The sequence below is a fragment of the Ascaphus truei genome, chromosome 3 (genome assembly GCF_040206685.1).
Source record: "Ascaphus truei isolate aAscTru1 chromosome 3, aAscTru1.hap1, whole genome shotgun sequence".
Classification (NCBI taxonomy): Eukaryota; Metazoa; Chordata; class Amphibia; order Anura; family Ascaphidae; genus Ascaphus; species Ascaphus truei.
The window spans coordinates 355,249,285-355,273,754 of record NC_134485.1 but is presented as its reverse complement, the minus strand read 5'-3'; the positions used below and the strand labels follow the sequence as shown (position 1 = coordinate 355,273,754).

The window sequence follows — 24,470 nt, the reverse complement described above, 5'->3', positions numbered from 1 at the left end:
CGGGATTCGGGAGAAGGGGGGGGACGACACGCGGGAAACCAACCTTCCCATGGACTGGTCAGTCCGGTCAATCGTCTGGTGGGCAGCAAAAGAGGACGTGCTGCCCGCCAGCCTGGCCTTAAGAAGGCTTTCCGGGAACTCCTCCCCTGTGCCGGGGAGGGAGGTGTGGGGGCGGGCCAGCGAGGGGAAGGCCAGACCCCCCCGGTCATGAAGCCCCCCCGCTTATGGCTAGGGAGGCCGCTTCATAATGAGTGGTTTTATTCTCCACAAAAACAACTGAACATTAGGTGCACTGTCCCTTTAAGCAAAACCAAATCATAAAACAAACATCTATTCCCTTTAGGGAAACTAAATAAACCTTACTCCAGCCCTTTCTAACTGGGTCACCAGCTAAGCTGGTTACCAACCTCAAAACATATAAAACAGTACGAATACCAGGGAACAATTTAGAAAGTGTTATCTGTGTGTTCTGATCCGGCGTCCCCAATTTCTCCAGGCACTCAAGATGTAGGCGGTGAAGTCCTGCTGCTCCCAGTAAGTCGTTTGCCATATCCGTGCAGGGTTCTCTGCTATGTGGGGCTTTTGGTTCCTCACTGTTGCCAGGCAAAACCCTCTGGTCAACAAGCCTGGATCCCTACGTGCGGGAACTCTTATCTGTGATCCTCTCACAGAGCCTCCAAAAGGGACACTGAAAAGCAGCTACTTCCTGCCTTTTATCCCCTGTTCAATCAGGAGTTTTATATATCACCTGCAGGAAACCCGACACCTAGTTCAGAATCCTGCCCTGTAAAGGGAGTTAAACTCCTTGACTCCCTTACATACCTCCCCCTCACAGTGTAGCCCCTCTCACACTCGGCCATTTAAACACTTGTTTACCTTTTTGCAAGCACACCATCCATACAACAGGCCCGCGGTGGTGCCCGTGTGATCCCCAGGGACTACGGGGGTGTCCGCGGTGGTGTACGGGCGTCCCCGCGGCCGTCCGCGGGCCTGCGGTACCAATGGTGTGCCCCCAAAAAATAAACAATACTCTAAAAAAATACCCCCGTCCCCTAACACATACACTACAGCAGCGGTGCGCAAACTGGGGGGCGCGCCCCCCTGGGGGGGCGCAAGATTGTTTAGGGGGGGCGCAGGAAGCAGCGGCGATTTTGCCAGGAGCAGAGGGAAAAAAGCCGTCTGCAGCTGCAATTTTTCTTTTGGCCATTAGGTGGCGCTGTGCTACAGTACACAGCAGCATCTCGTTGCTTCCTGCATCAGCGACATGGGGAGAGGGGGTGAGTGAGACTGGCACATGGGGGGAGTGAGACTGGGACATGGGGTGAGTGAGACTGGGACATGGGGGGGGAGTGAGACTGGGACATGGGGGGGGAGTGAGACTGGGACATGGGGGGGGAGTGAGACTGGGACATGGGGGGGGGGAGTGAGACTGGGACATGGGGGGGGGGACTGGGACATGTGGGGGGGGACTGGGACATGTGGGGGGGGACTGGGACATGTGGGGGGGGGACTGGGACATGTGGGGGGAGTGAGACTGGGACATGGGGGGGGGAGTGAGACTGGGACATGGGGGGGGAGTGAGATTGGGACATGGGGGGAGTGAGATTGGGACATGCGGGGGGAGTGAGACTGGGACATGGGGGGGTGGGAGAGTGAGACTGGGACATGGGGGAGTGAGTGTGAGACTGGGACATGGGGGAGTGAGTGTGAGACTGAGGCATGGGGAGGGTGTGAGTGACATGAGGGGGGTGAGAGTGTGAGATGGGGATGGGGGTGAGAGTGAGTGTGACATGGGGAGGGGGGGTGAAAGAGCTACATGGGGATGGGGATGAGAGAGACATTGGTGGGAGGGAGGGAGACACTGGCAGGAGGGAGAGAGACACACAATGGCTGGAGGGAGAGTGTGAGAGAGACACCGGGTGGAGGGAGAAACAATAGCTGGTTGGAGAGTGCAAGAGAGACACTGGGGGGAGGGAGAGGCAATGGCTGGAAGGAGAGTGAGAGACAATGGAGGGAGGGAGACACTAGGGGGAGGGAGAAAGAGAGAGAGACACACAGGGGGAGGGAAAGAGAGTGGGGGGAGACACTGAGGGGAGGGATAGAGAGGGACTGGAGGGGGAGTGTGAAATACAGGGAGTTGGAGAGACTGGAAGAGGAGTGTGAGACTGGAAGAGGGGAGAGAGTGAGAGACAATGGGGGGAGGGAGAAAGAGACACACACTGGGGGGAGGGAAAGAGAGTGGGGGGGGAGGGGGAGACACTGAGGGGAGGAATAGAGAGGGACTGGAGGGGGAGTGAGAAATACAGGGAGAGACTGGAAGAGGTTAGAGAGGTCCTGAGGTGTTCTAATGTGGCGGGAAGAGAGAGATTAATAATACAGCAGAAATGGGAACGCTATTAGACAAATATTATAATATTTATTTTTAAGTTATGTAATTTGTGCTATAAATACTTTTTTTGTAGACGCGTGGCGGGGGCGTTACAAAGCTGGTTCGCACTGACGTCATGCACTGCACATGCACTGACGTCATGTGATTTTGATTACATCAGGCAGGGGGGGCCCGAGAAATTTCATGGATGAAAAGGGGGGCTCGGCATAAAAAGTTTGCTCACCCCTGCACTACAGTAATGGGCAAAATTACTATTATCCACATATGGATAATAATGCATTTGCCCATTAAATATACTGTACTATGTACTCACCCTTGTCCGGCACCCACGATGAAGGCCATCCGCATCTCCTCCCCGTCCATGGTGCTGTTTGATATTTGGAGAGATTTGTATTTGGCCATGTACAGTATTTATTTGTATATTGGTTAATCATGCATATAAAGTATATATATATATATATATATATAGATATATATATATATAGATATATATATATAAATACATGATGAAGCCACTGTACAAATAAATGGGTGAAGGGTGGGTATCGGGTCAGGGTGGCTTAACCCCTTAATGACTGTAGCGTTTAATAACCGCTAATGTTATTAAGGGGTTAGGGGACATTAGTTTTGCACTTTTTCTTGTGTATATTTTTCAGCACCCCAGTGTATGGACGGGAAGGAAGATGCGGATGGCCTTCATCGTGGGTGCCGGACAAGGGTGAGTACAAAATGTATTTATTGTGATTAATGTATATTTAATGTGCAAATGCATTATTATCCATATGTGGATAATAGTAATTTTGCCCATTACTGTAGTGTGTATGTGTTAGGGGGCGGGGGTATGTGTGTTGTATATAGCAATTTTTATTGGGAGCAATTGTCCCCAATAAACATGCTATTATGCCTCAACCCCTTCATTGCCTTAGCGGATAGCCGCAATGTTAATGAAGCTGCTTTAATGTATTTTTATTAATAGTGTGCGGGAGCAGGGGGTCCCCTGAGCTGAACCGCATTGATTTGTGGCTCAGAGACCCCCTGCTTCCCGATTTACAGGCCCCGGTAAGGGGCATCAGATGCCAGTGTGGATGCCATCTTTATTGAGCCCACGTCGCTTCTTTTACGCTATAAAGATGGCGCCGACACTGGCACCGATGCCCCATACCGGGGCCTGTAACTCGGGAAGCAGGGGGTCTCTGAGGCAGAAATCAATGCGGTTCAGCTCAGGGGACCCCCTGCTCCCGCACACTATTATTAAAATACATTAATGCAGCTTCATTACCATAGCGGCTATCCGCTACGGTAAGGAATTATTGTTTATTGTTATGTGTTTTTTAATACTAGTGTAGAAGTGCAGGGGGTCTCCTGAGCTGAACCGCATTGGTTTCAGGTCCGAGGACCCCCTACTTCAGGAGATACAGGCCCCGTTATGGGGTGCCGGTATCCCCTGCACTTTTAAAGCTCCCGCGTCACGTGACCGGGACATTTCAATTCTGCAGGGGATACTGGCACCCCATAACGGGGCCTGTATCTCCTGAAGTAGGGGGTCCTCTGACCTGAAACCAATGCGGTTCAGCTCAGGAGACCCCCTGCTCATGTACACTAGTATTAAAAAGCATATTTGGACAGCACGATCGCCTGTAAGAGCCGTGCATTGAGACGCAGCATCTCCATGCAGTTCTTACAGGTTGCTTTGTTTATAATAGTTATCGTGCTAAATAACTTTAAGCACGATAACGGGGTAAAGAAGGTGCTCGCAATCTATGGCCCTTTTTTGCAAGGCAGGCCGTAAACGCGCCAAACAGCCTTAGTGAATGGCGCTTATGGCTTCACCCTTTTGCGGCCAAGCGATTTAACCCATTTTAGCACTAATTAACGGAACTTAGTGAATCAGCCCCTATGACTCTAAAGTGATAGTGATAATGCGTAAATGGTAGAGAATTTTAAATTACTTTATTGATGTCTTTCTTAAAATAAAAGGGTTGTACATAAATGAAGATAAAATGACCGTATATCCCAGTCAGATGCCTGCTATCACCAGGGTGTAATATGGTAGATGCTAATTTAGCATATAGCCAAAAAACTATGCACACAAACCTATATCACCCTATAAAGTGTATATGGAGTGGTATATTGGCACTTTGTTATACCTCCTTAAAAGTATACTAGAGGGTAATTGTCAAAGTGGAAGGGGTGTATCGCCTCCCCAGCTGCAGCTGGATTGGTAAAATTAATTGTCAGTTTGCTGCAGATATAATGTGTGCTTAATGGTAGTATAATCCTAGCTATATAAAGGTAATTATACTTAGCAAGTATGCCAAAAAACCCTGGTTGTTGCAGACATAAACACTCTAAAAATCCAAGATAAATATCAGGATGTTAAATCAACTGTGCATCAAAAACCACACTCCGTTTGTATGATAGGGCAGTGGTTACAGATGCATCAGATTCAGTCTGTCAGTTGCAGGCTCTGTATAATGTCCTGCTAGATCGAGCTCCTCACAGTGGATCAGGTATAAATCTATGTGGTGTTCAGAAACCACTAACTACAATCGCAGCCATTTACTAATTCAAATATATGTAGACAGGTGAGGTAGTGGTCCGAGCTCAACGTGACAAGAGCTACTGCATAATGATCAGCCTGCGCCGACGACCGTTTCGCGCATGGGCGCTTTCTCAAGGCTGATAGGCATGGGGCCTATCTTGTTGAAGCTCACCCCATCCCACATTTAAATGGTTAAAAGCTCACTCCATAGCATCTCCCACTCTCTGGGGAACTTGCTTGCTTGCAGTGTGATTGTGACAAATCTAATACAGAGTGCTTTTACTGGTAATGTGCAGGTTAATAAAAGCTTCAATCAGACTTAGAACTATTCAACTAATTTTGACAGATTTATTATAAATCATTCTTCCTGGTAATACACAGGTTATTAAGAATTTATATTAGTGTTAGGGACCCTTGAGATGTGAAAAAAATGGAGATTGCTTCCGAGGTTCACAGCACCTTCACTCAGCCAGTTGTATGAATATAAAAAAGTTTATTAGTAACCAGCAATGTACAACAGCATGAACACTCTTACGCGTTTCGTCCAAGCCAGGACTTTTTCAAAAAGTGCTGTTCACGCACAATGTCCCAGTTCATATAGGGAGAGAGCTAGATCAACAGCCAATCATTCCTAAGGTCAGATAAATTATCACTGCTGAAATCAATTAGGTGATTCGCTATACTATAGGACTGTTTATATCACATCGCTCACTACATGAAGGGACATACAGACATGCAAATATTGCATACATTGTTAATAATATTAAAATGACAGCCTAATGCTGTATAAAATTAAAATCAAAATCATACAAAGCATTATGTTCAAATACTGGTATAAGTAAAACATTAATAAATTGTATAATAATTAATCAATTAATTCAATCTGAAAGAAAGTGGATAGGAATTATAGCTTACATAATCATAAAAATGAATAATGTAACAAATGAATAATGTAACATAGAATTAATTCTCAAAACTTAATAAATGTTATAATACACAGTGTGGATATTTTGAATTAACATTATATTAATGATTTTTCTAAATATAATATAACATTAATATAATGTTAATTCAAAATATCCACACTGTGTATTATAACATTTATTAAGTTTTGAGAATTAATTCTATGTTACATTATTCATTTATTTCTATGATTATGTAAGCTATAATTCCTATTCACTTTCTTTCAGATTGAATTAATTGATTAATTATTATACAATTTATTAATGTTTTATTTATACCAGTATTTGAACATAATGCTTTGTATGATTTTGATTTTAATTATATACAGCATTAGGCTGTCATTTTAATATTGTTAACAATGTATGCAATATTTGCATGTCTGTATGTCCATTCATGTAGTGAGCGATGTGATATAAACAGTCCTATAGTATAGCGAATCACCTAATTGATTTCAGCAGTGATAATTTATCTGACCTTAGGAATGATTGGCTGTTGATCTAGCTCTCTCCCTATATGAACTGGGACATTGTGCGTGAACAGCACTTTTTGAAAAAGTCCTGGCTTGGACGAAACGCGTAAGAGTGTTCATGCTGTTGTACATTGCTGGTTACTAATAAACTTTTTTATATTCATACAACTGGCTGAGTGAAGGTGCTGTGAACCTCGGAAGCAATCTCCATTTTTTTCATCTGTGACGTCTTATCCGGTTGGGGCACGCAGACGCCAACAAGCAGAATCCCAGCACACAGAGCCTCCAGGATCAAGCTTGCAGCCGCAAACAGGAACGGCTTTCAAGGGACCTCCAGGATCAAGCTTGCAGCCGCAAACAGGAACGGCTTTCAAGGGACCTCCACGCGATACACAGGGGAGACAGGTGAGGATATATTGGTAGCCGGGCCGTGATTTACTTGGGGGCGCCCCCTTGGGAGGTGTCCCCTTGTACCTCTAACCGGTTTTCCAGTACCCCACTCCCCTTGTTAGTATCGGAGATACCCATATATTGCCTTATTACCTGCATCACCTATATACCGGCGTCAAACCTTCTTTCCTAAACACACTCCATAGTGCCTGGTAGTGGCCTCGATAATTGGGGTTACCCTATTTTTTCCACCCTTGAGATGTGGTCTGCCGTGTAGTGGCTCAGGGACTTACAACAATTTGGCCAAAATGTTAAACTAAAAGACCATTTTATTTAATAGATATCTATACATATATATTTAGGCACTGTACCGTGTATAAGTTTTCAATGGATGTGCACTGAGCTCTGTCTGTGTTTCATGTTCTGTCTCTGGTTTTAAATATATATTGCCATGCTCAGTAGCAATCCTCTGTGATACTTATATGCAGTGCTTGACAAATCACCCAAAAATCTACTCGCCGAACCAAAAAATCTACTCGCCACCTATTCCCGCCCCCAACTCCGCCCCTAGTCCCGCCCCCAACCCTAGCCCCGCCCCCAACCCCGCTTTAAAATAAAATATATAAATAAAATATTTAATAAATTCCTAGTAAGAACAACATTCGTTTTTGACATAAATGTATTTATTGTATTACATTATACTACAATTAGTCCTGGTTACGTGTGTGTGTGTGTGTCGGATCTAGAAATAAAAGCCAGATGTGAATGACTAGTTTCCTGAACCCCTTAACCAGTGTCTGGACGTCGCCGCTTCACAATATCTAAAGCAGCAATCCCGACTGGGATCTTACCTGATGCGCAGTCCCTCAATGTCCATGTACCCTCATTCCCGCAATGTTATACATTGGAGGGGATGTGTTCTCTACATGTCTTCTGGTTTAGGGGAGATTCCGATGTCTTCCGTGTGAAGCTTGAGTCAGATCTGGAAGAAAGCAGTATAAGTTATTTCTGTGTAGTATAGGGCAGTTAAGATATATAGGGTAAATAAGATATCCAGATCCAGAGTGTGAGACAGACATAGAGTGTGGGTGAGAGACACAGAGTGAAACACAGAGAGAGGGTGAGAGTCAGAGAGAGAGAGAGAGAGTCAGAGAGAGAGAGAGAGAGTCAGAGAGAGAGAGAGTCAGAGAGAGAGAGAGAGTCAGAGAGAGAAAGAGAGAGTCAGAGAGAAAGAGAGAGTCAGAGAGAGAGAGAGAGAGTCAGAGAGAGAGAGAGAAAGAGTCAGAGAGAGAGAGAGAGTCAAAGAGAGAGAGTCAAAGAGAGAGAGAGAGAGTAAAAGAGAAAGAGAGAGTCCAAGAGAGAGAGTCCAAGAGTCAGAGAGAGAGTCAGAGAGAGAGAGTCAAAGAGCGAGAGAGAGTCAAAGAGATAGATAGAGAGAGAGAGTCAAAGAGAGAGAGAGAGTCAAAGAGAGAGAGAGGGAGAGGGTCAGAGAGAGAGAGGGTCAGAGAGAGAGGGTCAGAGAGAGAGAGGGTCAGAGAGAGAGAGGGTCAGAGAGAGAGAGGGTCAGAGAGAGAGAGAGGGGGTCAGAGAGAGAGGGGGTCAGAGAGAGAGAGAGGGTCAGAGACAGATAGAGGGTCAGAGACAGATAGAGGGTCAGAGACAGATAGAGAGGGTCAGAGACAGATAGAGAGGCTCAGAGACAGATAGAGAGGGTCAGAGACAGATAGAGAGGGTCAGAGACAGATAGAGAGGGTCAGAGACAGATAGAGATGGTCAGAGACAGATAGAGATGGTCAGAGACAGATAGAGAGAGAGAGTCAGAGACAGACAGAGAGAGAGGGTCAGAGACAGACAGAGAGAGAGAGGGTCAGAGACAGACAGAGAGAGAGAGATAGAGGGTCAGAGACAGAATGAGAGGGTCAGAGACAGATAGAGAGTGTCAGAGACAGATAGAGAGGGTCAGAGACAGATAGAGAGGGTCAGAGACAGATAGAGAGGGAGGGTCAGAGACAGATAGAGAGTGTCAGAGACAGATAGAGAGGGAGGGTCAGAGACAGAGAGAGAGAGGGTCAGAGACAGACAGAGAGAGAGGGTCAGAGACAGAGGGCGAGAGACAGAGAGGGCGAGAGACAGAGAGAGAGAGGGTGAGAGAGAGAGGGCGAGAGAGAGAGAGATGGCGAGAGACAGAGGGTTAGAGACAGGGGGTGATTGGGGGGATGATTGGGTGGGTGGGGTGACAGGGTAATTGGGTGGGGTGACGGGGTGATTGGGTGGGGTGACGGGGTGATTGGGTGGGGTGATGGAGTGGGGTGACACTTCAGGTATCCTACACACGCACACGCACACACACACTCTCTCATACATACAAACTCATACACACACTCTCATACACACACACACACACACACACACACACACACACACACACACACACACACACACACACACACACACACACACACACACACACACACACACACACACACACACACACACCCAGCATGTCACACACACACACACACCCAGCATGTCACACACACACATCCAGCATGTCACACACACACATCCAGCATGTCACACACACACATCCAGCATGTCACACACACATCCAGCATGTCACACACACAGACCCAGCATAGCACACACACAGACCCAGCATGTCACACACACACACACACACACACACACACACACACACACACACACACACACACACACACACACACACACACACACACACACACACACACACACACACACACACACACACACACACCCAGCATGACACACACACACAGCATGTCACACAGACCCAGCATAGCACACACACAGACACAGCATCTGTTGACCACAAGGAGGGAGGGGGAGGGGGGTCGGGCGGGCTGTGGAGATGGTAATGCATGAGGCAGGGGGAGCACTTACTTCCTCTATAAACAAATCTGGAAAGGATGGCGGACGTCACTGCTCCTGCTCATATAGAGCAAGCCTCCCCCCCCCCCCCCAAATAAAAAAAAAAGTCTTGGCAGCGGGCCAACTCGAGTCAGGCCAATCAGAGAAGGGGATTTTTTTTTTCTCGGCTTGAGCAGGGGAAATTGAAAGATAACCGCATGCGTTGCAGGGGCGGCCATTACGGGTCGCCACCTGGCCAAATCCAATCGCTCCTGGCGAGCGGGCGACCGGATTTGTCGAGCACTGCTTATATGCTTATATATATGTTGTGGTTAATTTGGGGGTTTAATATGAGCTTGCAGGTGTCCTGTAGGCTTTATTGTAAACAAAAGTAAGTGGTAGACAAGACAGAAAGTCCTCCCACGTGTTTCACGCAAGTGTTGCGCTTTCTCAAGGAGTCTCCCTCAAACAAAGTTACCTGGCATCTAAGCTGCTGCTCCAGTAATGCTCTGGTTATGCTCAGTGTGGCCTTCAGCTCCTCATGCTGCTCTGCAGGGACAAACTGGGTACACAGTTGCTGCTTCTCCTCAGCATCTGCCTATTTCTCCTTGGCCTCCTGCAGACTTGCGCGCAGACCTTGCAGCTGGCTCTGCAGCTTGTGTTCTGCTTTTGTGCGCTGCACCAAGGAGACACGTTGCAGTACTCTCTATGTATTCTGCAGTGCTTGCTGAACATCTAGCTTTTCCAGGGCCAACAGTTTCTTCACTTTTTCTGCTTGGTGAAGCTTCTCATCTCTTTCACTGACCTGGTTAGTCAAATCTGAAACCTTCTGTAATGCTTGGCCTGCCCACAAGCCAGACGAGACCCCGGGACTGAGGTGGAAAGGAGAAATACCACACACCTACAGTAACAGTAAACGGGGGCACAGCCGGAGTGTGGAAGTAGCGTAGTTGGTCCAGGAAACAAAAATAGAAAGAGTACAGTACTTGCCAACTCCAGCGTAGAAGGGTAAAGTCCGTAAGACAATTGTCAAGGTGTAGGAAGAGCAGCGTGGTAGAGTGTCCGTAAGCCGTGTCCAAGGGATGTAGTAGACTGCAAGGTAGAGAGTCCAAAGCCAAATCCAAAGGGTTCCAGAGAGAAGGGTAATCAAAGTCCAAAGCCAAGGGTCAAAATCCAGGGAGGTCAGCAGAGAATCCAGGGACAGGAATAGGGATTGAAACACAAGAGAGCCAGGCAGAAGCAGACAGCACCAAGGTACAGAAGCTATGCAGAGCAATGTGGTAATGGTGAGGGGAGACTAAATAGTGGTATGGGACCTATCAGAGGAAAGGGAGGAGCGGAGGTGCGGCCCAAGGGAAGCCCCGATAGGGGAGAAGAGTCTGGGGGGGCGGACCTGGTGGAGCAGGGGCAGGGAAATGCGCTGATGCGAGCGCCGCACCTGAGGAGGCGGGGTCAGGTTCCCAGCACCAGGAAAGGGAAGCCTGGGTCCGCGCGCGCTCCGGAAGTGCGGGAGCAGCCGCGGGGGAGATGCCGAGGCCGGGGCACGCCGGAGACCAGAGGTAGCGGGGAGAAGAGGTAAGGAGGCGCTGGTAGCGGGAGTCTACGCATCGCGGGTCCTTACACCATCTCTGGTAGGTTTTTTTTTCTCTTCTCTTACAGTCTACAGTTTGGATACAAGGTTAAAACTGCATTAGTATATAACGTAGAGAGTTCCCTGCTCTACATCAGGAGGGAATATAGCCAAACAGAATGTGTAGGGTGGTGCTCACAGGGTAAAAGGATAATTGACAGTCTAAGATAGAAAAGAATCCCTTTAGTGTGGCACATAGAGAAGATAAACAGCCTAATTAAAACATAATCTTTATTAAGGTAACTTAACAGTTATATTTTAAGTTACCTTAATGAAGATTATGTTTTAATTAGGGTGTTTATCTTCTCTATGTGCCACACTAAAGTAATTCTTTTCTATCTTAGACTGTCAGTCTCTACAGTTTTCCTGACCTCTTCAAGGGTGTAATCATATAAATTCAGCGCTGCGGCCAGATGGTGAATCTCCTTCTGAGAGACTTCCAATTCAGCCTTTGCCTCTTCATTCCTGACAGCAGCTGCATTTGACCGCTCAAGGTTAGTCCTCATGTCCTGGAACTCGCTCTGCAAGTGACGCTTTGTCTTCTCCAAAGTTACACACTTGACGATCGCTGCGGACAGACCCCTCTCTGTAGCGCAATCTTGGCTTCTTGCTCTTTAACAAACTTTTCGTGGAGGAGATCATAGTCATGCTTGGCACTTTACAATGCATCTTTAACCTGGCTCAAGGAATCATCAACCTTTTTCTCATCTTTTTCCTTTGCTGTCTCCTTTTGAATCCACGCCTTCATCGCTGGATATTCCACCATGCCCAGGAGACTTTCACCAGTCCCTATAGGCTGCAGAACATCTTGGCTCCTTTTGGAATTGCGATTTTGTAACATTGCAGGCTCATTATTAACCGTTTCTGTAATTCCACTGTCAGCGAACTTCTTTTCTTTTTACTCTTTTTATCTTTGTTTTGAGGTTCTGAGGCATGAACATTACTGAGTTCACTTTACTTGCTCAAATCTTCTGCATTTTCTCCTCAACCACACGCGTTGCTTGCTGTGGCAGTCGCTGGAGACAATCTTCCTCCTACTGCCAGTACTCTTCATACCTCAAGAAAATAAGGACATGCCACTTCTGGGTGCCCTCGGTCCTCACACACCATACATACTATGGGCATCTTGCTATTGCATCTCGCTGTCGCTGTGCAGCCTGTACTTCAGCAAACCATCAGTCAAAACTTATCATCCACCTTTTCTTCCAGAATCAGTACCTCACATAGGTCACCATCTGTATTCGTTTCCCTGCTTCAGCACAGTTTCGCATCAACTCTTTTACACTTTTCCTGAATATACTCCAATCACATCTGCTAGTCCTATGCGGTGTGGCAGACTTTACTTCAAGAATCAGTTCCGCTTTTGGGTAACCATCTGTATTCATTTCACTGCTTCAGCACAGCCAGTTTGAAACCCCGTTTTTTCCCCCCACACAACTGGGGGTGCAAACTTCACTCCTAGAATCAGTAGCTCTTGTGTGTCACCGTCTGTTGTGCAGCCTCGTTTTTTGCTTCATCCAGCACAGTGATCTTTATCTTTCCGCCCAGATTTGAGGCTCTTTATTCTGGTGCCCTCTGCGTGCGTTTCTTCTTCCGACCTCTGGAGACGTTGCATCCCACTTCTTACACCATATGTGATGGAGCAGCCTGTAGGCGAGGTCAGACAAGAGTCCACACATGCATTTCTCGTAAACCATAATAATGGTTTTATTCTCCACAAAAACAACTAAACATTAGGTGCACTGTCATTTAAGCAAAACCAAATCATAAAACAAACACCTATTCCCTTTAGGAAAATTAAATAAACATTACTCCGGCCCGTTCTAACTGCGCCGCCAGCTAAGCTGGTTACCAACCTCAAAACATATAAAACAGTATGAAGACCAGGGAACAATATAGAAAGTCTTATCTGTGTGTTCTGGTCCGGCGTCTCTGATTTCTCCAGGCACTCAAGATGCAGGCGGTGAAGTCCTGCTGCTCCCAGTAAGTCTTTTGCCCGATCCGTGCAGGCTTCTCTGCTATGTGGGGCTTTTGTTCCCCACTGTTGCCAGGCAAAACCCTCTGGCCAACAAGCCTGGATCCTTGTGGGCGGGAGCTCTGTTATCTGTGATCCTCTCACAGAGTCTCCAATAGGGACAACGAAAGCAGCTACTCTACTCCATGCCTTTTATCCCCTGTTCAATCAGGAGTTTTACATATCACCTGTAGGAAACCCGACACCTAGTTCAGTCTCCTGCCCTGTAAAGGTAGTTTAACTCCTTGATTCCCTTACAACATTGTATCCGGAAAGTCATAAAAAAGTTTTTTTCTAATATGACAATGTATGCATCGCTGTGCATAGATTTTTTAAAGGCACAATGTAGAATCCAAATGTTGGTGACTTGGGCAGATATGTTTACTTATCCATGGTCACAAGGAGCTGACTTTCTTTCAAAGCAGTTTCACTCACCTCAAAGATAGTGTTTCTATCACCAGGCGAAACTTTCAGTACCTGTAAAGTATGTTTTGATGAACTGCAACTGTTTACATATAGTGCTGTGATTGTACATCAGAAAAACCCAGATCTTTTTGGTTCAAGCAAAAGGGAGAAAAACATTCACTAAGTGTTGATGGAGGGGGTTGCACTGCGAGCCGGCTTTAACAGTAATTCATGTTAACTGTACTTGGGGTCTCAACGAGCTTGGGGAATCCCAGCAGAATTTGATGCATCCCATTTATAATGTATATCAGGCAACTCCACATTATAAACTGTTTTTTGTAAGGGGAAAATTTCATCAGAAATAAACTTGACACATTGATGCAAAGTAAACAATGAAGTTTTCTTCCAAAATTGTCTTGAAACATAATAACCATAATCTTTTATATCTGTGGTGTGTATGTAACAACAAGCTATAAAATGCCCCAAATAAGAGATATTTGGAGGTTCTAGTTTAGGGAAACAAATATGAAGCAGAGACAGCATACTAAAGCACTCACAGACTCAGTGTTTCAGGTTTCTAAGTGCGTGTAAAGAAAACTCATCAGAAGACTCCCATTGTGATAAATAAATACCTTTACTGACCAGGAATCAGGCAGACACCCCCAAACAACATTTGAGGCCCACATGGCCTTTCATTGGGAACACCAACCTGATGAAAAGCCATGCGGGCCTGATACTTCCTTTTGGGGGGGGGGGGGAGGGAGGGAGGGGGGATGTCTGCCTGATTCTTGGTCAGTAAAGGCAATTATTTATCACAATGGAATCTTCTGGGGATTTTTATTTACATGCACTTAGATACCTGAAGCAGTGTGTCTGTGAATGCTTTAGTGTGCTGTCTCCCCTCCATATTTTTCCCCCTGGTTACTTGGAAGCCTGGTTACGCATTTTGGGAGGTATGCACCTTATTCCAAATATACATATATATTGTTTCCTCTTTATTATGGTATCCATATTTAATTCCAGTTAACTGAGGTTTTAGTTTAAACGTGATATTTTATTGGAGAAATACTGACTTCAATAAGTAAAGCTCCATTGAAGCCTTTGGGACAACACATTCTAAAAACAAGTGTGCCCAATTAAGTGAGACTCCTTAAATATCAGTGAGAAGTTACACTTCTGCCTTACTCATGTCTTCCTTTGAGGTGATCTTGTATGCTGGACTTGGATTTAAGAAGTAACTAGAACAATGTATTTTTCAGGACATCTGCGTAATTCCTTCCAGCCCGTTTACCCAGATAAACTATGGATCGATGAGACGACATTCTGCAATGAGCTTCCTTTCCATATCGTGTTTGACAAACAAGTAAGAGCAAGCTGATTTCTCAAAAGTTGGAGGTTTTATTTGTGATAGTTATTGGGAGTTTTCAGTTATCAGCAACTTCGAAGATTATTGAATCAATACCATAATCTGCATTGACATACCCTAGTATTTCCTACAGGGGCAGTTTACTTTTTGCACACTTATCAACATATGTAGGAGTTGAAATAAAGCATTCAGGCAAGTAACACATTTTTATATTTGGTTTACAATCGTTTTTAAATCCTGCAGTTACAATGTTTGATTCAGTCAATCATCCTTGGTGACCTCTGTTGAGACAAATACAAGGAGTATTTTTGACATTTGTCCTCATTTAACTAAGCATTTCCTAAATTGTTACAAATGGAAGATAATCTTTTATATTGATAGATAGTAAATGAAATGATTGAATATGTCAAGAAGAGTTTCAAATTAGCACCCATATATTTCCCTGCCTTACCTCCTAGCAAAAATAAAGCAACACATTCAGAGAGAGGTTAATGTTGATCATTTTTATTTGTGTATGTGTCAATGTATAAACCCTAAGGTTACGATTATACTGATGCACTGCAATGCGTGTGCGCACACCTGTGACGTCGCAGAGCCACATATGCACAAGCACATTCTTCTGCGCGCGACTGCAGGCTGAAATCTGTTTTTTGATTGGGCAGCTGCGTCACATGATGCGGCCGCCACAAATGCTTCAACTATCACCCGCATTGCAGGAACAAGCGACGCGACAGTCGTGTTTGGTATAAGCGTTTTGAGGGGATGCATAGTATTTGTTTTGGCGAGTGTTTTCCTGTATAATCAAGGCTTATAAGAGATATTCATGCTACTGCTTTTACATCACACAGCTAAAGGTAAAACAGGCCGGGGTAAACATACAAAAGTATGTTCCTGGAATACAGACAATGGAGATCGGTTTGGATGAATATTTTACCATCATTCACCCACAAGTTACATTCACCATTTCAAACATTCAAACATTTATCAACAGTCCATTTGTCCTGAAGACAAGAAGAGAAATGATACCTGAAATAGGGACAAATGAGCCTACGCTTAAACTAAGAGGTATTGTAGTATGATTGCTCTCTTTATCATTTGCATGGATATATGTCTTTTGAGGAAAAATCAGCCAATTTTGAATTGTTTAGTATTAATAAGATGTGTTGCTGTTTATATGATCTCCCAGAGCACTTTACAAAAACTATAAATGCAAAGATCTAATCATTGGGATCATTGTCTTTGTGCCATGGAATAACAAACAAAATGTTTAGTCGTATTATACATATTTCATATGGATGTTTAAGATATATTGAGTGTATTCTGAATGAGTTTCTGCCATTGCAATGCACTCACAATCATAGCATTAGCGCACTAATTGACTTAAGCAAAGTGTCATACATCAGTATTTCTCATGAAAATGCCCCTTAGAAACATGGAAATATTGAATTTGACGGCAGATAAAAGCCGCTTGGTCCACTGATTCTTCCTATTTTCCTATCTGCTGTATAACCTCAGACTGTATTTGATCCTTGGCTTTCTTTACTATTTGGGAAAATCTTATGTCTATCCCAAGCATGTTTAATTCCGTTACTGTATTAGCCCCTACCCTCACTGTTGGATGACTATTCCAGGAATTCACCACCCTTTCCGTGTGGTAGTACTTCCTCCCATTTACCGTCAGCCTGTTCCATGTTTGACTCGTTATCCAAGCCTCATTTATTTGATCTATTAAAGCAGGAATACTACATTCACCTTTTTTTTCTTATTTGTATATGTAAAGCATGTGGCAATGTATAATTCTACATTCTTACCTAATAGAAAGGAAAAGAACTGGCAGAGCACTACTCTAGATATCCAGAAAAAAGTAGAGAGGAGGGTGCATATCCCATAAAAACATTATTTATTGGTCATGGAAAAAAAGGGCAAAGGAGAGCCCCACCAACGTTTCACGCTTCTCAGAGCGCTTTCTCAAGGTATACATATCACAACTTTATTAACATATATATAGGTACAAGATAACATAATGAACCAATACTCACAGCCCCAATGTGGTCCGCCCTCTCTAATTGCTAATACTCTCCTGGTGTATGCATATTTCCTGTGTCCGTGCACAGGGTTGACGACGACTAGCTCCGCCCCTAGCTACCAATCCGGAGGCATATGAGGTCTAACAACCCCCCGTGGTACGCGCTTGGGTTCCCGCGACTACTCGGTGACGTCACCACACAGCGCAAAGGCAGGGGAAGTAACCGGACGAAAACCGGGGAACTCAGAGAGCTCAGGCTGGGTGAAGGGAGGACAGATGGGCTACCGGGGGAGAATGTCAAAGTCTCAGTGTAGGCGGACGCTCACAGAGGTATGCAAGGGAGACTGATTATAGTGAAATTAAATAAGCCTTTTATTGCGCCTGTTTCCTTAACATCAGGAAACCATCCAAACAAGGGGTAAACAAAGCTTCTATTCCCTTGGGAGTATTTCTAGTGAAATACTATGCAGTTCACAACTCCCTTAGATAAGCATGTCTCCCAGCCCCAAACATATAGCATGAATTAAGCAGATCTAAGAAGTCTCATAAAAGAAAGTCTTATCTGTTCCTTGTGGTTTGGAGGGAAAATCTTCTCTGTCCCTGGTTCAGCTCCCTTTTCCTCAGGGTGTGTCAGCATTCAGGTTTAGAAGTTTCCCCTGTGTCTTGAAAGCAGCTCTGCTGTTTCTTCTGGCAGGGCTCAAGACTGTTTGTGTCCAAGTTCAGCTCAGGTGTGAGCTAAGGAGTCTCACTTCCTGTCTCAAAATACAGGCTTTTGTAAGCCATCTAATCAGGCAGGTGGTGTTTGTTAATTGACTACCATCAGTTAACCACAACACTGCTGGATTAGAGGCACATTACCTGAACAGGGATAACTCCCCTGTTACATACCTCCCCTGTTTGTGGGGAGCTCGGGCTTGCCACGGCCAAAGCCCATCCTTCCACTCTCATTCTAGATATCTCTGTGACTTGAATGAGAGTGGATGGAGGAAGAGAACCCTCAGTCCTGCTGGGATTGGAGACCTTTCTCCAGTTTATTCGTGTCTCCTCCTGAAGGTGCTTGAGATCAGCACCCCTCAGTCGCTCGAGGAGGACTTTTTCTAAGTATAGTCTTTTTGCTACGTGCGCGGTCATGAGATTTCCCTCGCGTCGGGTGCTCGTCTTATTGTAGGCATACTGTATGGCAGCAGATGCAGAGCGTTTAAAAACAGCCCTTTGAGTTTTCCGCTCTTGAAAGTGTCTCTCTGCCCTTTTTCCACTCAATGGGGTTGCTAGTTCAGCCTCTTTTAGATTAAGTTGCAATTCCACACCCACTTCCAGAGAATGTCCCATCTTTTCAGCTTCATCAGCTAAGGATTCTTCTGGTTTTGATTCAGCACGTGTACCTTCTTTTGTTGCCTGTTGGGTGGCTGAAGGTTTTGCTAGTGCTTGTTTAGGTGTTTCAAATTTTGCAACCTTGTCTTTCAGATGAGCGGTATTCCCAGCTCTCACTGTACCCTTGTCTTCATGGGTTTTTGAGGCTGTGGGATACTGACGCTTAGTCAGGGTCAATAATTGTCCTTGTAGGACTGTAATCTCATCCGCGAGAGATCCCTGTTTTTTGAGTGCGTCTTGCAAGTCTCTTCTCAGGGAATTTATCTGCATGCTTTGCTTTCTCTGAGCTTGCTTCCACATTTTTATTGCATTGTGAAGCACTATGAATTTCTTTGCTCGGGCCACAGTTACTTGTTTTAGTTTCTGGACCTTCTTGTGCTCCCTTTTGTGCCGGGTCACCTGGGTTCTAAGCTTGGCCTCTAGCGATGCTTTGGTGATGCTCAGGGTAGCCTTCAGTTTCTAATGCTGCTTTGCGGGGACATACAGTACTGGGTCATCAGACGTTCCTGCAGCACTTGAATTTCTTTAACAGCCTGCAGATTTTCTTCCTGCAGAGTTTGCTGCTTCTCCTCGGCCTTCTCGAGGTGCGTACGCAGACCTTGCAGTTGGTTCTGCAGTCGGTGCTCTGCTTCAAACTTCTCACCTTCCAAAAGTCTATTTATTTCCTTAAGCTATTGTAGCTTTTTATTCTTTTCCTTGACTTCGTCTGTCAACTGAAAATTTTCTTCTTTGAGTTTTAAGTTTTTTCTTTGTAATCTTAAATGTTCTCCTTTTTCAGTCTCTGTACTATTCAGGGCCTCTTTGCAGTCCTCCTTCCATTTACGCACATCTGCTTTGAGAATGACAGTCATCCTTCTCTAGGTTGAGGGTCTGAAGCTCCTTCTGGGAGACTTGGAGATTTGTATTAAGATTGACAATCGTTTCTTTAGAAATGTCCAGCTCCTCAGTGAGACTGTGTAGTTCCTTTCTGGAAACTTCCAGGTCTGTGCGGCAGCTGTTGGTCTCATGATGTGAGGCATCCAGTGCTCCGCGGAGGGTCTGAACCTCTTTCTGAGATACGTCCACCTCTATCCGGACACTGTTGACCTCCTGTTGTGAGGCATTCAGCTCTATGCGAAGAGTGTGAACCTCTTGCTGGAAGACTGTCATCTGCTTCAGTGCCTCCTCATACTTCCGCTTTAGCGTAGCCACCATTTTATCAGATTGGCTCTGCTTTTCATCCATGGCGGAAATAGTAGCATTTGCAGTATCTAGCTCAGTCTTGAGATCGTCCAATTCTGTTCCAGATTCAGAGTACATTGCGAGCACCGTCTTCTGTAACTCAGCATTATCTTCTCTCTCAAGTTTCAATTGTTCTTGAAGTAGATCACAGTCACGCCTGGCAATTTTCAGGGCGTCTTCAGGGCTGGTCAAGGGATCGTCACTCACTGGTTCCGGCTCCGCTTCCCTGGGATGACTGGTTGAGGGTTCCTCACTGTTGGCACCGGACAGACACTTCTTTGGGGTATACGACTTCTGCCTTGGGCCCTCTGGATATTCGGTTATCCGCGGGACGAATTCTCCATTTTCTCTAGGCTGCAGGGCATCTCGGTCCCCCTTTTTCTCCACAGGATCTGCGGACGTGTCTGTTCCCTCCATGGTACATAAAGAACCGCTTTTCTTTTTCTTTTTTTGCCTTTTTGTTTTGGATGACACCGTCCCTTCAGGGATTCTGGTGTCTCCATCTTCATTTGAAATTTTAGGTGCGTCACTGGATCCACCCGGCTTTTCTTGCAACTGTAATAGCTGATGGAAATATTCGGTGATCCACTGCTCCCGCTCTTTCTCCTGCTGATCATATTCGTCATCAAAGGGAGCGGTTTTTTCGGTTTCGTGCCATGTTCAGGCACCCCCACTATTCTCGGGGTGTTTTGTGGGTGTGACTCGGTTCGGGTTCCCCGTAAGAGATGTCTTCCTCTTTATTGGACTGGAAGGGCCACTCTTCCGTGGGGTAGGGTTCATTACAGGAACACTGCATCTTGTCCTCCATTTTTAGGCTATCAGGTGTAATTTTCTTCCTGACCTCAGTAGGTGCTATTGCAGCTGTTGCCACTGTATTTGCTAGAACCCCCAATTGTGGTAGTCCTACAGGTTGGCATATTTTGCTTGTAGAGGTCGTAGCTCTCACAGGCATCTCTGTAGAATTTTTCTTTCTTGGATGAGTTTTACAATATCAGCAGTGCTGTGCATGCATTTTCTCTCATCAGGTATACAAGATGTGCAGTTGCTAGGTAAAAACTTCTGTTTGCTTTACACCATTTACTTTCTAGGTGCAATCTCTCCGCTTCAGCAACAGAATTTGTTTTTCTGCTTGAGTTAAGTAATTTTTAGTCTCATCTTTGGGTATTATAGCATTCCCACTCCACACTTTGGGTGTCTGTTTTGCTCCCAAGATACATAGGCAAACTTTTTTACTTGCAGGAAAAAAACATACATTGCAGTGGAATATTTCTTTCACTCCCAGCAGGGTAACTCAACACTCAGCAATTGGCTTTGGAATACCTTTTACACAGTTCAGCAATCCCTTTTTCCCCTGTAGGGCAATTTTACACTCAGCATTTGTTTGCTAAAAATTCCCCTGCTTCAGCACAGTCTTACATCAATTTTCACACTTTTCTGCATATACTCCATTCACAGCTGGTAGTCCTATGTGGTGTGGCAACCTTTATTTGCAAAAACAGTACCGCTCGTGGGTCACCATCTGTTTTCATTGCTTCAGCGAAACTTTTGAAACCAACAAACACCTATCCCTTTTTAAGGGCTGACTCACTTCTTGAACCCTGACTATGGCTAAAAGGCAAAACCCCTATTTCAATGACCATATTACACTTTGTGATAGGCAAATAAAGGTTTACCTGCTTCAGCAGTCTCTCTCTCCTCTTGGGATTCGGGAAAAGAGTCCATCTGTGGTTTTGTAGGTTTCAGTGCAGTGTAAATTTCCTGCCTGGGTGTGTATCCCTTTAACTCTGATCTCTGCTGCATGAGATTTTTTTTATTTTTTTTAAAGTTGCTCAGACTGTTTGTAGGCAAAAAGCATAAAAAAAAATTCACAGAACAAATCTCCGGTCCTTCCTAACTTCAAAGACCACCTCTCTCGTCCCACTTCTGACGACCATATGTAGGCGGATGCTCACAGAGGTATGCAAGGGAGACTGATTATAGTGAAATTAAATAAGCCTTTTATTGCGCCTGTTTCCTTAACATCAGGAAACCATCCAAACAATGGGGTAAACAAAGCTTCTATTCCCTTGGGAGTATTTCTAGTGAAATACTATGCAGTTCACAACTCCCTTAGATAAGCATGTCTCCCAGCCCCAAACATATAGCATGAATTAAGCAGATCTAAGAAGTCTCATAAATGAAAGTCTTATCTGTTCCTTGTGGTTATATGAATACTGATTGGGATCTGGGTCCTTTTTTGGACAATTAAATCACACTTCACCCAATGGCCAGGTCTTGTCATAATATGGGTTATGATCTTTTAGAGAATGTCCCTTAAATACTGAGTTTCTCATGGTTTGTACTTTTATACATGAATCATACTTTCAAACTCTAATTTCTAAAGAAATTTGAATATGTATTTCAATTGGGTTCTCTTCACTTCGAATTTAGCAATTTGTTGTTTTGAGTTAGTTGAGCATGTAGTCATTTATTTAATCTAATGGAATTTAATTTAATTGGGTTGATCAGATGATTACTGTTTAAACATCACTGTACTGAATGTGCCCCCTCTCCTTTTTCTTAAACATGTTTTTCAATATGATGCCTTCTCAATATGGTGTGCTTGTGAAGATGTTATCTTCCCAATAAGCTGCACCCCCCTCCTTTTAATATTTCAATATGTTGCCATGTATACCTCTTGTTCTATGTTTACTAAACAGGTCTTAAGAGGTTCCTTGAAGTTCCTATAGAGCATTTTTGTCCCGCTTTTCTATATGTAGAGTATCTTTACATTTGTTATGCTCTAGTAGTTGGATGTATCAGCTAGGGTTATTATGTGGATTTGGATGATAAGCAAACATGAGTTTATATGTATGGATTAACTTTTCTAGATAAAGAACCTTACTATGCAATATCTTACCAGTATATTGCATTTAATTTCTCCATTCAAACCTCTTGACATTTGCCATCCTTCATCGACTTAGTTCATTTACCCTTAGCTCCCTAATAGATCAGGGTTTTGGTTTGACTATACTGTACGTATGTCAAGTGATTCTTTTATTTGACCCCTTCTGGTTGATTAACATCAGTCATAACAGAGTTAGACAGGGGGGTCTTTACAAATGTTTTTCTTTGTTAACACATATTTTTTTTAATTTATTAAGTTTTAATAATGTTATGTTGTCTTTTTATCCACAGCACACTTTGTGGTCCAATTCCGTGTTGCGCAGGATCTTGTGCTCCCGTTGTCACTATTCCACCCTGCACTCGGGGTATTCTGTGAGCCCCTGGCGTCTAGGTTGGTTTTGCGCAAGAGCACTCTTCCTATGGTCCGCGGCTCACTCTGTCTATTCTGGCTGCAGGGAGGGATTATTGCTTGGGTAGTATAGATGCGCGCGCACTCGGAGCCCCAGTGACGTGCGCACTTAGGATATTATGATTACTTACTTCCCCCGCGGCCTCCATTGACATAGAGAACTTTCCCTTAGTTGGTTACTGCGCAGGCGCGTACCACGGGGGGTTGTTAGACCTCATATGCCTCCAGATTGGTAGCTAGGGGCAGGGCTAGTCGTCGTCAACCCTGTGCACGGACACAGGAAATATGCATACACCAGGAGAGTATTAGCAATTAGAGAGGGCGGACCACATTGGGGCTGTGAGTATTGGTTGATTATGTTATCTTGTACCTATATTTATGTTAATAAAGTTGTGATATGTATACCTTGAGAAAGCGCTCTGAGAAGGGTGAAACGTTGGTGGGGCTCTCCTTTGCCCTTTTTTTCCATGACCAATAAATAACTTTTTTATGGGATACGCACCCTCCTCTCTACTTTTTTCTGGATATCTACAGTAGTGCTCTGCCAGTTCTCTTCCTTTCTATCAGCTTACCCTTCGGACGGAAACACACCTGGGGACCCCTTATCTGCGGATCGCATGGACATTGCAGCACTCAGAGTGAGTTAACCGCTTGCTACATGTTTTCCTGTTCAGGACTTTATTTAGACAGCTACATACAAAGAGGAACTCCCGCACAGCTGAGAATGTGAACCACGGTGAGGTGCTAACTAGGTAAGGGAGATAGAGTATACAAGAGAAAAGGGAGACCTAGTATATAAGCACTCAATCACTGCTAATGTATAATGATATTATTAAAATACTTTATTTTCAAACAATGAATAAAATAATGGGGTTTAAAATAAAGGGCAGATCAAACAGCACGTGACTGTGAATCTCTATAACATAGCTGTGACAGCTACGTAGATGGAACATATGGGGGATCCTTGATAGATATTCAGGATCCCATTCTGTAAGTAAACAGCCTTTACGACCGCTTTTCTAATAATGTCTCATGCAGCCTAATGTAGTGGTATCACGTGTATCGGCTAGTTGCCATGGATAAACCTATAGATAAGGTGGTACACAAATTGTGGGCATGCAAGTTTCAAGGCGTAAGAGTATAGTCGTTCTGTGCAGACCCACCTACACTGTGCTTATAGCAGAAAGTGTACGACCACTTGTGTGGACAGTAAATGCAGACACATTATGTGGTATGGGTAGTATACCTAGGCAACACCTGCGCAATATGAGTGATATATATGAATATGTGGTTACCTGTGTGATGGATACACTTGCCACAGAAAGGCCCCTGATGGACGAGTGTGGTATGTAAGATTAACCCCCGAGGCACCCGACAATAGCAGCTGTTAGGTCCGTAGAAGGTAACACATTAAGCACTTAGGAAAAATAACCCTGTATGCCATGTATAGCAATGAGGACAGGAAACAGGCAAATGAAATCAATTAGCCAATAAAGTATC

At 44.6% G+C, this 24,470-nt stretch overlaps 1 protein-coding gene across 19 annotated transcripts in view; it reads left to right on the top strand.

The window, feature by feature from the left end:
- The window catches only part of LOC142490133 (guanylate cyclase soluble subunit beta-2-like), a 431,574-nt gene that overhangs the window by 340,981 nt on the left and 66,123 nt on the right, over positions 1 to 24,470 (top strand). For all 19 annotated transcript variants that reach the window (XM_075591976.1, XM_075591975.1, XM_075591974.1 and 16 more), the window contains 2 exons: positions 14,951 to 15,054; positions 15,906 to 16,122. In XM_075591976.1, coding sequence (XP_075448091.1) covers positions 14,951 to 15,054; positions 15,906 to 16,122 — 321 coding nt within the window. The remainder of the gene's footprint in view (positions 1 to 14,950; positions 15,055 to 15,905; positions 16,123 to 24,470) is intronic.